The 12999-nt window shown below is 45.2% G+C and overlaps 1 protein-coding gene across 4 annotated transcripts in view; it reads left to right on the forward strand.

The window, feature by feature from the left end:
- The first annotated feature begins 220 nt into the window (after nucleotides 1-220).
- The window catches only part of NRG3 (neuregulin 3), a 428187-nt gene continuing 415408 nt past the window's right edge, over nucleotides 221-12999 (forward strand). For all 4 annotated transcript variants that reach the window (XM_080402857.1, XM_080402854.1, XM_080402855.1 and 1 more), the window contains exon 1: nucleotides 221-2307. In XM_080402857.1, the coding sequence (XP_080258983.1) occupies nucleotides 1614-2307 (694 nt within the window). In that variant the 5' untranslated portion in view covers nucleotides 221-1613. The remainder of the gene's footprint in view (nucleotides 2308-12999) is intronic.

Consider the following 12999-nt stretch of genomic DNA (forward strand, 5'->3'; position numbering starts at 1 on the left):
GTCCATTAAGTGAATGGAAAGCACATGCTGTTGACCACATTGAACTTGGAGTTCAACTCTGGAGCAGATCAGAAAGCTGGAGTAGTTTCAATATCAAAACTTGGTCTGGCGACATCCCGACAGCTGCAGCCTCAATACGTGCCTGTGCCATCGCTTTCCCCCGGCTGCTGCAAAGGACCATCTTTTCGTTGCAGGTGGTTTTTGTTCTCCTTTAGGAAATCCCTTCTAGAAACAACAGCAACAAAATGCTGCTTATTGTTAGTTACCAGATAGCATTAGCGTCGGAAAACATCTTCTCGTCCTGAGCCCCGTTTTTTCTCCGGGAATCCTCTCCAAAGGTGTCTCCACCTCCCTCCTGCACACGCACACCCCTCGCCGCTCCCTCCACACATGTCTTTTTTGACATAGAGCAGCAGCCTATTGGATTGCTACCACAGGATGGGTTCAGGCGATCCCCCTCACCCCACCCACCCGCCCCTTTCTTTTTTCTTTTTCTTTTCGTTCCTTTCCTTCCTTTCCTAGGCTCCACTTGCCGTAGCATGCACCCTCCCGAGGGGTTTGCCTGGATCATTTATTTATCTTGTGCGCATTAAGAAACCACCATTAGGCTTTGGTGGGAGGCGCCTTACTTTCTGCGCGCTAGCCTGCCTCCTTTGCTCTGCGATAGGAATACACAATTGAACAGAAGCTGCAAGCTTGGCAGGAGCTGCCTTCCCCGTGCCTATTTATTTGCCGGATCCGTATTTTTTTTTTGCCGACTGGGTCACTGCCGCCGTCCCACCCCCCTCTCCAGGGCTTCATCTTAATTTTTTTGGGTGTGTGTGGATTTGTTTAATTTTTTTTTTTTTTCCGTGAACCCTCGCCGGAGTTTTGATGCCGGGCCGGACTTAGCGCGGGCGCGGAGGAGCTGCGCGGAGCTGTACCCCCTTGCCCCCGGGCCCCGCCCGCGGATCGGCCTCCCTGGCCCGGCGCCGGCCGCGGGTTGGCCGCGGGGCCGCGGAGTGGCGGGTGCGCTGCGCCGCGCCGCCGCCTCCCCGCGGAGCAGCCGAGGGATGCTGCTGCGCCGCGGCCGGGCATAGGCAGGAGCCGAGCGGGCGGGGGAGGGAGCGCAGGGAAGGCAGGCAGGCAAGAAAGACGGAAAGAAAAGATCCCCCAGCTCCCAGGGGAGAGGAAACCAGAGGAGAGGCGAGAAGGAGCGCGAATGTGAAGGAATGTGCCTGCCCGCCGCCGGAGCCGCACGCTTGGGATAAAAAAAAAAAATAAATCCAGGAGGCTGATTCTTGCGACTTATAACGCGGAGGAAAAAAAAAAAAAAAAAAACCCAGAAAAAGAAAAGAAAAACCTGAGAGCGGAGGGAGAAGAAGGAGAGCGAAGAGGCTGAAGCGGGCAGCGCAAGAGGAGGGCGCCCAGCGGATGGCGTGGCCGTCCCGCTGACTCCGCGGCCGCGGGAGGCTGCGCGGGGCATGCCATGCCGGCGGCGTGACTGAGCGGGACGCTCCCGCCGCCCGCTCCGCTGCGCCGCGCTCCCCTCCGCCCCCCTCCGCCGCATGCCGCCGGCAGCCGCGGCGCGCTGATGCCCCGGGGCCGCGGCGGCGCTGCGGACGGCCCCTAGGATGAGCGAGGGGGCTGCCGGCGCCGCGGCGCCCGGGGCGGCGGAGGCGGCAGCGGCGGGGGGCCCGGGCGGGGATGGGGCCGGGGGGCCGCCGCGGGAGCTGCGCTGCAGCGACTGCATCGTCTGGAACCGGCAGCAGACGTGGCTGTGCGTGGTGCCCCTCTTCATCGGTTTCATCGGCCTGGGGCTCAGCCTTATGCTGCTCAAGTGGATCGTGGTGGGCTCTGTCAAGGAGTACGTCCCCACCGAGCTGATGGACGCCAAGGGCGTGGGGCAGGACCCCTTCTTCCTCTCCAAGCCCACCGCCCCCCCCCGCGGCGCGGAGACCACCGCCGCCGCCACGCCGCGGCCGCCCAGCCGCGTCAGCCCCCGCCTCACCACGATGAGCCGGGCCCCCCCGCGGCCCCCCGGCACCCGCGGCCCGGCGCGGGGCGGCCCGCGGCCCACCGCGGCACGGCACCCCGCCGCGCCCCACACGGCGCCGCCCGCCAGCGGCCCCCCGGGCACCGCCGGCCGCGGCGCTCGGCCGCCGCCCGCCGCCCCCAGCACCCCGCCGCTGCCCGCCTGGCCCACTGCGGCACACGCTACCTCCTCCTACAAGATCTACGTCCACGACTCGGCGCCGTCCTGGACCTTGTCTCCCTTCCAGGAGTCGACCACCACCACGCCGGAGGCCAGCACGACCCCCAAAATCCGTAAGTACCGCCAGCCGCCCCGCGCCCTCGGGGCGCCGCACCGCCCGCGGCCGCCCGGCTCGGCCCGGGGAGGGGGCCCAGCGCCGCCGGGGCCGGGGCGATGCCGCCGCGTCGCGGGGAAGACGCGGGGTTCCCGGCTGGCTGCTGCCCTGCGGGAGGCCGGAGAGCTGCGAAGTTTGCGCTGCTTTTCTCCCCCACCACCACCACCCCCGCTTGCATGTGTGTGTCCGTGTCCCCCCGGCAACTTCCCCGCTCGCGTGACGGATGATGAGGCAGGAGTAGCCATCCGAGGTGACTGGATCTCGCCGTGGTCTTTAGGGAAGATGCAGACACCACCCCCACCCCCCCCGCGCCCCTTTCCCCTTCCAGGCTGGTCTGCGGAAGGTGTTTGGGAGGTATCAGGGCGAGGGGGAGAGGAGGTGATCCCCCGGGCGGCGGGGAGAGTGGTCCTCGGGAGGAGCGGGGCGGCTTGTGCCGGTGCTTCTCTGCCGGTGCGGGGGTTTGGCTTTCCCACAGCCTCTCCCTCGAAATAGAAGAGCGCGGGCTGCGGAAGGATGCTCCCCCCGTCCCGGCGCCCGGCTTTTCGAAGAGCCGTCGCCAGCTCCCGCAGGAAGGAGCCCGGGGCGCCCCGCGAATATGCAGACGCAGCCAAGCGCTTTCCCGACTCCTGTGTGTAGCCACAGCACCGTCTTGCCGTAACTATTTTTTTTTTTTAAGCAGAGGAGGGGGCTAGTTCCCCGATTGATGCTCTGTGGCTGGCTCTTCCCACCCTCGCAGGCGCAAACCTAAGGATTTGGGCTAAATCCGAAAATTCGTTTGGTCTGGGTGCATCAACTTTCAGCCTCTCATAAAGGTTATCTAGGACAAGTGCAATCCGTGCCAAAAGAACATGTGCGTGGTGCTATTTAGTGAAATGCTCAATTATGCTGTATTATAGTCATCTTCTGCGTTTTCTTGGATGCAGTAGAGGAAATGGGAAGCTGGGTGTCCTCCATTAACTCTTACTTGCTTCTGCTAGGAATGTCAATTCGATTGAATGCTACCACCTGAATTGCTTTTACAGCCCAGAACTCCCCTTTTGCATGCTAATGTACGACTATTCTGCTAGAGGATTTTGTTAGAGAGTCATTTGAACTTTATTTTGTCCGTTAAATCTATTTGCTGATGAGCCCCGGAGCAGAGAGTATATGCAGAGTGAACTGATCTTGTGAATTGACAAAATCGGGAGAAGAACAGCAAATTGGACGTGGGTGGGTGGGTGTGCAGGTGGCGGGTGGCTGGGAATGATTATGAATAAAACTTACCACTAAATCAGAAGAGCAAACAAGGCAGTAACTCGGTTCTGTGGTGTCTGCTACAGTAACAGAGAGAGAGCCGTCCCTGACAGGTGTGTCTGAGCCTGCTGGCTCTGGGGGTACAACCTGCAGAGGAAGGCAGGTGTTACCAGAAGGAAAATTTTCTGAACCCTGCCCGTTTGACTTAGGTGTAGGGAGTTACACTGGGCACCTTTAAAAAACAAAACAGCAAAGGCAGCCTGATTTTCACCCTGTGGCTCTGTTTCCAAGCCTTGTGTGAACCAGATATGTTATTACATGGTGTTTCAGACTGCTGTGACCTGTGTGTGTCTGAAATGCTGCCTGGGCTTGCCAAGTCGGGGTCTAAGTGCTGCCTTGCAATCTCTTCCTTTCTCCTGTTTCTGCCTTTTTGGGTATGTAAGAGAAACCCACAGCAATTTCCGCCCCTCTATGCTGTCTCCTTACAAGGTGTAGAAGGCAAGAATATCCTGATTAATAAATAATGTTCAGCTGGCAGGACTCTCCTCTATGAAAGACACACAAAGGAAGAAGAAAACCCACAGTCTTGAAATGTTCCTGGCAGTTGCAGAGTCTCGTAACTATTATTTGTTTTAGGGAGACTGCTAGTACCTTTTACAGCAGGGTGTTTCCCCTCATTAAATACAGCTCAGTTATAGGATGAAATGCAAGAAGTGCAAATCCAGCAGAAATTGACCCTGTTTGGGCACATTGATAGCAGAGATTATCATTAATGGAAGATTAAATAGATTACATAAAAAAGGATTTGAATTTGTAGGGCATGTGGAAATTTTTTTTCAGAGCCTACAGCTCTACTTTCCTGATACATGTAAGTATCTCTGAGGATACATGTAAAATTCTTGGGGGCTGCAGTAATCACTGGAGGGGAGGGGAGAGGGAGAAGAAATGCAATCTTGCTGCCTTGAACTGCTGACATGGTGTGACCCCAAAGCAAGTATCTGCATCTGCCACTAACAGCTCTTGGGAAGAAGGGGATTTTTTTGAAACAAATTCATCCTCATTTCCCAGGTTGAGCTGCATGTTCCTTCTGTGCCCGTTGCTCCAGCTGCTATTGAAATGAAAGTCGTGGATCCCGTTGTATTGTGTGAATACAAATCTGACATGACAAATCTGATGCCCCAGCTTTCGAAATAGCGCACACCCGTGTGTGATCCTCTGGCTTGGCAAGGCACACATGTGTCGGCAGGAGTCATAGGTTATTCAGCATTTCACAGCTCTTAAGAAAAGAAGCAGCTGTATTTAGCTATAGTGGTTCGTGTTGCAGTTTATTTAATTGTTTTAATATGTTACAATGGGCTCAAAACATGACTTAGGAAAATGGAAGGTAAATCGGGAGTTATTTTTCCAGAAAGCCGGATGATTGCCCACCTGAAGTAAATGTTGGTAAAGCCTTTTCTCTGTGTGTGTATTCATCTGAGGAGATGTTGTGAAATCTCTCTTTTTTTGTGGGTGTGCATAATGACAATAATTCTTGGTTGTGTTTCACTCAAAGTCAAGCTATCTGTTAGCTGTTTTGAAAGTTCTTGATGAAGATCCTTCAGGTTCTGACGAAGCAAAAGCCACTTACTCATCAAATCTCGCTCTGTGCCTTGTGCCTGCATGTGTTTCTCATGACCATGCACGGACTATGGCTTTTCAGCATGAGCCTCTTTATTCAGTGCTGAACATAAAAATCAATCATTGATTTAGAAGGATGGTCCAGCCTGTAGATCAGAAAAATCAACCAACTGACTGGAACACACCAGTGAGGTTTTATTTTTATCAAGCCATTGGTTTCATTTCTGAAGAGTCATGCCCTGATTTTTCCAATATGCATTTTTCATGGTATTCTGGGTTCTTCAGTAATGTTATTATCTTTAAATTGAGATACTGTACTTATAAGAATTCCTGTGTGAATTCAGCTGTGAAATAGCACTGTGGTTTCTCTTGTGTTCATATGACCAAAGACTAATGCAGACAACCGAGGTCAGGCAGGTGGGGCTCAACTAATGCATAGTAACCAAGGAAAGAGATGTTACAGGACCCTTCATCGGTATATCTTGTGAAGTCCAATTGCGACCTTTTTTTATGAGTCCAGACTGCAGCCTGCATTTACTTTGATTTCCTGCTAAAGATTTTCTCATCCAGTCGTTTATCCTAGTCATGTCTCTGTCTGTTTGTTATGCACGACATGGGTTCAAGTAACAAGCTTCTGGCAGATGAACTGTTACCAACACTGACATTTTGGTAAAACCTGTTTGTTTTATTTTGCACTGACTCAGATATCTTTTTCACATTAAGGATGGCACTTAGATGGAACTGCGGGGTTTTCACCAACTGGAGGGTGTTGTGGGAGGTGCCAAACCATAGTAAAACCAGACCTACTCTTCCCAGAGCTCTAAAACGTTCTGCCAACAAATGACATGTATCTGTGAACACTTTGCATTATGATCATGAGCTGTCATTGAAATCGAGGGGAGCACACATGACTGTAAAGCACGTGCCTTTAGCGTTGACTAAGATTAATATGTCAGTTATTTATCAATTTGTAAAGCATCAAAAGCTGTTGAATTGGAAAAAAAATACTGAAGCAAACAATGGGGAGTTCTAAAAGCATTTGCTTCTTCCTTATTCCCACTTACTTTCTATTCACATACCATGAGTCAGTGTACCACAGACATGATTAGATTTGTGTTTCCCATCTTAAATACTTGTCAACAGAAAGGCTACTGTCAAGATAAAAATAACAAATACGGAATTGTAGTCACACCACTAAAGTGGAAGTTACTGTAATTTTATTTTATTTTTCATATTTTACAGCTATAACTTGCTTCTTCAGTTTCAGTTAAGTTGGATGACACTAGACTTCATTCCATTTTCCATTTATAATCCTCTTTACAGTTAGGGACTAGCACAGTTATCACTGAGTTCTTAAGGAATGTGGAATGTTTAAGTGAGTCTCACTCACAGATATGTACGCTGATTCTATTCAGCTGTACTTCCTCTCTGTTCCTTTTATTGAAGTGCTTGTTGGAATCCCATGACCTAGGAGAGCTTTCGTAGCACTGGTATGATGAGAGGAAGGGATATGGCTGAGACTACTCCATGCTGCCTTTTAACCCTGAAGAAAATTCTTTTGGGGGCTGTAAGGATTCTCATTACATTGATTTAACTTGTGATCACTGGTGAAAGTAAAGCCTTGCATTTTATTTGGCATATTTTTTTAGCATCTATACAAGGACATTATGTGATATATTATATGTTGACAGCAGAATACCATTATTAAATTAAAGTATTGATTCACTGCAAAGTATTATGCTAAAGTAATGTCAGTGGTTTGTCTAAACCCACAGAAAATGGAAATTAAAAATTAAAGCAAAAGACCTGTCTCTATCTGCAGTATTGTGTCTAGTGTTGCAGTACATTTATCATCTGACTCATTGCTTTGAAACCTCCTGCAAAGCCCAGTAAATACATGGATTGGTATGGATTTGGCTTTGACTTTATCTTTAAATTCTATAGCTCATGTGGCTTTCAGGAGGCACCTAAAGCATACTGGTGTTTGGTTTTGCTGATTTCTCCCATGACTTGTTTGGAAACAAACTGCACGAGGGAAGCGGCCCGTAAAATCATATGGGACTACCTGGTCACAATTATAAATAAGCAAATGACAACCAGAAACACTTGTATGCTTCCAAGCCTGGTGATGTGTTTTTGAGATTCTTTGTGGTTTGAACCAGTTTGCAATACTGCAGTCTTAACTGGGCACTTGTGCATGCATACACAAAACACAAGCAGGCACTTGTGCATTTGCCCAGTACCTGTCTTTGAGGAGGATCGGGCCGTCAAAGGCTGTAGTAACTTCAGCAGCAGTCTGGGCAGGGCAGCTACTTTGCCTCTGGCACTTCCTTCTGCAGCACAGTTCAGAAGAGAAACCCAGAGTTTTCATTGTAGCTAGCTGGACTGAATGCCAAGGTAAAGAGCAGCTTTTTTAATTTGGAAATCCCTTTCAGGTTCTGCTGCGTGGAAGGGATTTGTCGTTGCTGTTACTATTAAGCATAGGTACTTTTCTTTTTTTTTTTTTTTTTTTTTTCATTGCAAGAGTAGACAAAAGGGGCAAAAGACAACGAGTTACTTTGTGTTATGGAGATGATTTCTTACTCTAAGTCAGGGGTCCTCAAACTTTTTAACCAGGGGGCCGGCGCGCGGATGCAGTGGCAGGCAGCCATCTGCGGCTGCTTGGTTCCCCCCCCAACCCCCGGTGGGGGTGTCTGTAAATACCGGGGGCCGGATTGAGGACCCTGGGGGGCTGTATCCATAGTTTGAGGACCCCTGCTGTAAGGGACTTGGCTCTTTGATCTTTAGGGTGAGGGTTAGAAGTGCCCTTTAATATGGTGGCTGCATTCCAGATCAAAACAGGCTGTGTTTTCTCATTGCGCAAAACTAAATTTCCAGGGCAAACAGCTCCTAAACCTGCTTTCATACCTTTACCTTCCCCTACATACCTAATCCCAAGCCACTCTGCTGAGTAAAGTACATCTTCCGTGGAGGAAAGTAGCTCCCTCTGAGGGCTGAGCAGACGGGCTTGCCAGAGGAGAGCACTTCTGACCAGGACAAGGCAGAAGATGAGCATTCAAATGGCTTCTAGATAACACACAGAGAAACAAGATGCACATAGATGGACAAGTGCTTTTTGAATGGGTTTTTACTTGTTATTGCACAGGTTTCTGGGGCCCTTTGGTTAAATGCATTCATGAGGAGAAAGATGAGTAAAGCAGCCATGAGAAAAATTAAAATGGCAACGGAATTTATAAATTTCAGTGTCCTTTTCACAGAAGAAATACCTAATTGGATCAACCCATCCTGGTGAAATTTGGTGATAGCAGGGGAAAATATATTTACTAAATGCTTATTACTGTTTAAATGTTTGCTTCTGAAACTTTATCAATATGCTCAATATTACTCTAATAATATTCTAAAATATAGATAAAATAAGTAAAACTTACTAAATTCTTCCAATGTTTCATCTTTTCTGTCCTCCAAGGGCAGTTTTTTTGTATTTCCAAAGCTGTGTTTCTCATGCAGCATGTTAACTAGGGGTATTCCATTACTTTCAGGTCCTTTTTACAACATGTTACTCCTGATTATTTTTTTTTTTTTTTTTGTGGTGTAGTTCTGATAACTGCTGACTGCAAGAGACAAACTACTGTGCTTCAAACCTAATTCACTTTGTATCATGTTTAGCAGCTGATTTTTAAGTCCAAATTGATTTATGTTTTTTCCTCAGAGTATTTTGATTTTTTTATTTCTGCAAGAATTAAACCTTTGGGAAAAGCTCAGGTGGAATGGGAGAGGCTCACTCTCCAATAAAAACAAAACTGGGTAAAAAGAGAAAGGGAAACTTTGCTCTGAAATACTTGAAGAAATTTCGTCTTTAGTCCCTGTGAAATAAGCCCAAACTTGCAAAATCTCCTCTTTTTGCCTTAACATCCTCTCTTTGTTTGTTACTTTTTGGTTTTACGGCCTTTCTTTTCCTTTTAAAATTTGAATTATTCTCTTGGCAATTCTAAGGGCCCTACAGGTGTGTCCCATCCCTCCCCGCCACTTCCATTTTACCCTCACAGGGAAGATGCACATCAGCAGTGCATAAACATTGGCAATGTGGTAGGTGCTCTTTGTAGAAAAAATAACTGATATTTTAATCTGTATGAAAAGACCTTTCACTGAGGCATTTTGTAACTTTGTTAGCAAAGAATTGAGGAAAAAATATCCTGATAGTATTCCAAGTAGAAGTGCTGCATTAAGTAGTTTAGGGTCATTGGGATTTATAATGAGATTAGTATGTGACCCAATTTTGCAAACATATAGGCTCAATACAGGGTGTGGGGGTGATGCCTTTGCACTTTTGTAGAGATAGGCATTGGCAGAATCAGGGTCAATTTATGTGAACATCTGTGTGATTAAATCGGTTACTGTGTCTTAAGATCACAGTGTGACTGCTTACAAAGCATGCCTGTGTATATACACATATATCAGCTTTAAAGTGCTGCTTTTTAAAAGATGTCAGCATTATTTAAATGTGCTTATTAGAAATGAGTTTCCATTGGTACATTTTCTTTTTTTTTTGTGTGTGTGTGTGTCTTTAGCATTACCTTGAAAATTACACCATTATCCTGTTTATTCTTTGCCTGAAATGAGTTCTGTAGTAAAATCTTTGTGATTTGGGGAGCAGTTGTTTCTTAGCTGTAGACTGTCACAAGGCATGTGGGTCATGAATTTTTTTTGTGCATCACTTTTAAATGATTTCCATACCTGATTTTTTAAAATTTTTTTTATTGTTCTGGAAAATAATACTTCTGGTTTTGCACATTTTTTTTTTCCTTCTTTATTATTTCTTCAGCTAGATATATGCCAACACTGACTTTTTCCTAAAGCTTATTGATAGAAAATGCTTTCTAAAACATAAGAGATGGCGAGCTGTATTTTAAGATTTAGTTATTTTCTGAAACCAAAATTATGAAACTGTCTTCACATTGTCCACTTCACAGCATCATTACTGTTAAAATTCAAGATTCTAGTTCAGTAGGAACTCAGCATTGATTGCTGGTTGTTACCAGATAGAGGGGCTATAGCACTGTGTAACGGCAAACCATTAAATTAGTATTAACAGCAAATAGCCTGTTTTCCAGATCTGATTATTCTCAGTGATGTCAGAACTTGTAAAGCAAGCATTTGAGATAAGATGGGGTTATTCCCTTGGAAGGGCTTTGGTGGTCTGGTTTTGCTGCAATGACAAGGTTTTTTTTTCCTAAGATGGTTGGTAAGGAGGGTGGAAAATGCAGAAACCAGTATGCAGTTGCTGTGGTGCTTCTAAATGTAGCCAGGATTTTAACAAAAACAAAAGACTTGTATCAAAGTGTTGCTAACCTGCAAAATTGTGCTGCATTGTGCAAAGCTAATATTTACTTATGTCTCCCAGTTTAATGCATAACAAAATAGCATTTCTAGCAATGTGCTCAGAGTGGCTGAGAGTTGTAGACCTTCTCAGTGGCTCAGTAATACTGTTGAATATTAAAAAAAAATATGTAGGGAATCTTTGTTTCCTCTCCCCTTGGTGAAGTACAGTACAGGTGGTCAGAAGGTTGCATTAAAATAGTGCTAAGCTGTCTCAGAAGTTTTGACTTGAGATTGGTTGTATAATACTCGCTAAAAACAATCTATTCATTGTCTTCCAAAGGGGTGTGCTTTGTTAGTGTTTTTTTAAGAGTAGTGTTGTGTGGAGACTGATTTAATGTTCTTGTTCAATCTGTCAGTGAATTTACAAGAGAGATGCAGGGTTCTTGTTTGAAACTTAGAGATAAGCTGCACTGCGGTCGTATGGTGATTTTCCTGGCATTTAGCACTATGGAATATGAAGACTTAGTACTGCCAGGGTTTAGTGGGCAGTGGGTTCAAGAACTTAACTGAGGGGATTATTCTGATGAGTGTCCGTGCTCCTGATTTAGAAGGGTAGAGGTACTTTAAAAATCATTTCATAAGTAGCTAAACCACATTAGTCTTTAGCCTGAGATGTGGCCCAGCTACATAAAGGTCATAGTGTTAAAGTTCAATCCTCTTTTTCTTTTTTTCTTTTTTCTTTTTTTCTTTTTTTTTTTTAATTAATTAAAAAGCCAAAATGCCCTGCATAAATACATAAACCAATGACTTTTTCCTTAAGCAGTTTGGGTTTCTTTTCTTTTAGATTTCAGTCTTTATTTATAACATATATTAATAGAGCATACTATACATTTCACAGGGTCAGCTGCTTATTTATAAGACTGTATCTCAGTGTAATAAAATTGATTGTAATTTGTTTTCATCGATGAGAAGGGTTAGTCAGAACAATACAGGTTGCAAACTAAAACAGCTTATAAATTATAGTATCTAACAGGTGAAAATACTCTTTGAATACCATTTCTGAATTTATAACATCCAAACTTAAATTCACTGATTATCTCAAAGCAATGTAGAAATGATGCTACTAAACTGACACTGTGTACTTCTGCAACAGGTTTATTGTAGCACACATAGGCTCTCTTCCTACCAAAACTGCTGTTAGGAGGTTGTACCTTTGTCTCAGCTAATTACATTCTGAGCCATGAACATGATGACCTTGACGCTCATAATAATACTAAAAATAAGGCAGAAAATGCAACGTGCATAGGATACTTCTAGAGTCATAGGATTTACAGTCCAAAGGCTCATTTGTGCTGGGGATGATGAACATTTGCCACTTGGTGACTGCTGTCACTTTGTCTTAGCGAAGGAGGGTGGCGGATGGGCAGTGGAGATGATGGGGTGAGCTGTACCCGTCCTGCACTTCTGCACAAGGAGCTCTTCAGAACTCTTTGGCCTGATCCAGGAAGACACAGTCTTTGCCTTGGCTCTGTCAGCATTAACTAGCCTGCCTTGTTCTCTACAAAAGCACAGAGGGAAAGAAGTGTTTCTAATACCTTTTCATATCTGGAGCACATTCATTACAGAGGCTTACTTAGTTCTAAATGAAAAGCAAGAATAGTAACTTAATATTTTAAATTGGTTTTAGAAATATCTGCCTGCAATAGGGAATTCTTACAGGTTTCAGTTCTTGGATGGCTGGATTTAATCTGCATATATGAAGCTGAAATGTTAGTGTGTGATGTGTTTAAAGAGGGAAAGAAAGAAGAGTCTAATACTGTAGTTGTTATTTTATAGGAAACTGAAAAGATCACTTCCATCTACTGAATTTCGGTAATTGGGTATACTACAAGGCTTGATTACACCTTGTGTTTACATACATTTGAAAAGCTATTCTTTATTACATTGGCAGACGTAGTGGATTTGTAACCAGCCACAGCTTCACTGCTGTAAGGTGCATCTAGAAATGTGAACACACACAGTATGAGGAGCTACTGAGTAATGGCTCCTCATTCCCAGTTTGTTTACTGTGCATATTTTGGAAACATGAACAGGTATTTATTCAAGCTTGATAATAATTAAAATATATTTATCCCTGATTTTAACAATGATCCTGCTGATAAGTGATATACCTGTAGAAAATGAAGTGTTTTGGACAGGCCTAAGCTAAAAGTTCTTAGGGTGAGGAGATTTTTGTAGGTAGAGATCTACAGTGAGGATGAGGTATGCTAGGTGACAGAAAGATTAATAATTCTTGTGAGATGTTTTATTTACAAACTGTAAGAATTTTGTCTGTTTAAAAGCAGTGTGGGTTTATCAGGCAGCTCATTTTAGAAAAAATGCTTTTAAGAAGATACTGTAAGATTATATCTAATTAATTAAATATATTACATTTGAATTATTTAATTAGAGATTATTTTTCAACCCTTCCCTAACATTCTTA

Source organism: Falco punctatus, assembly GCF_963210335.1.
Source record: "Falco punctatus genome assembly, chromosome: 9".
In the NCBI taxonomy this organism is placed as follows: Eukaryota; Metazoa; Chordata; class Aves; order Falconiformes; family Falconidae; genus Falco; species Falco punctatus.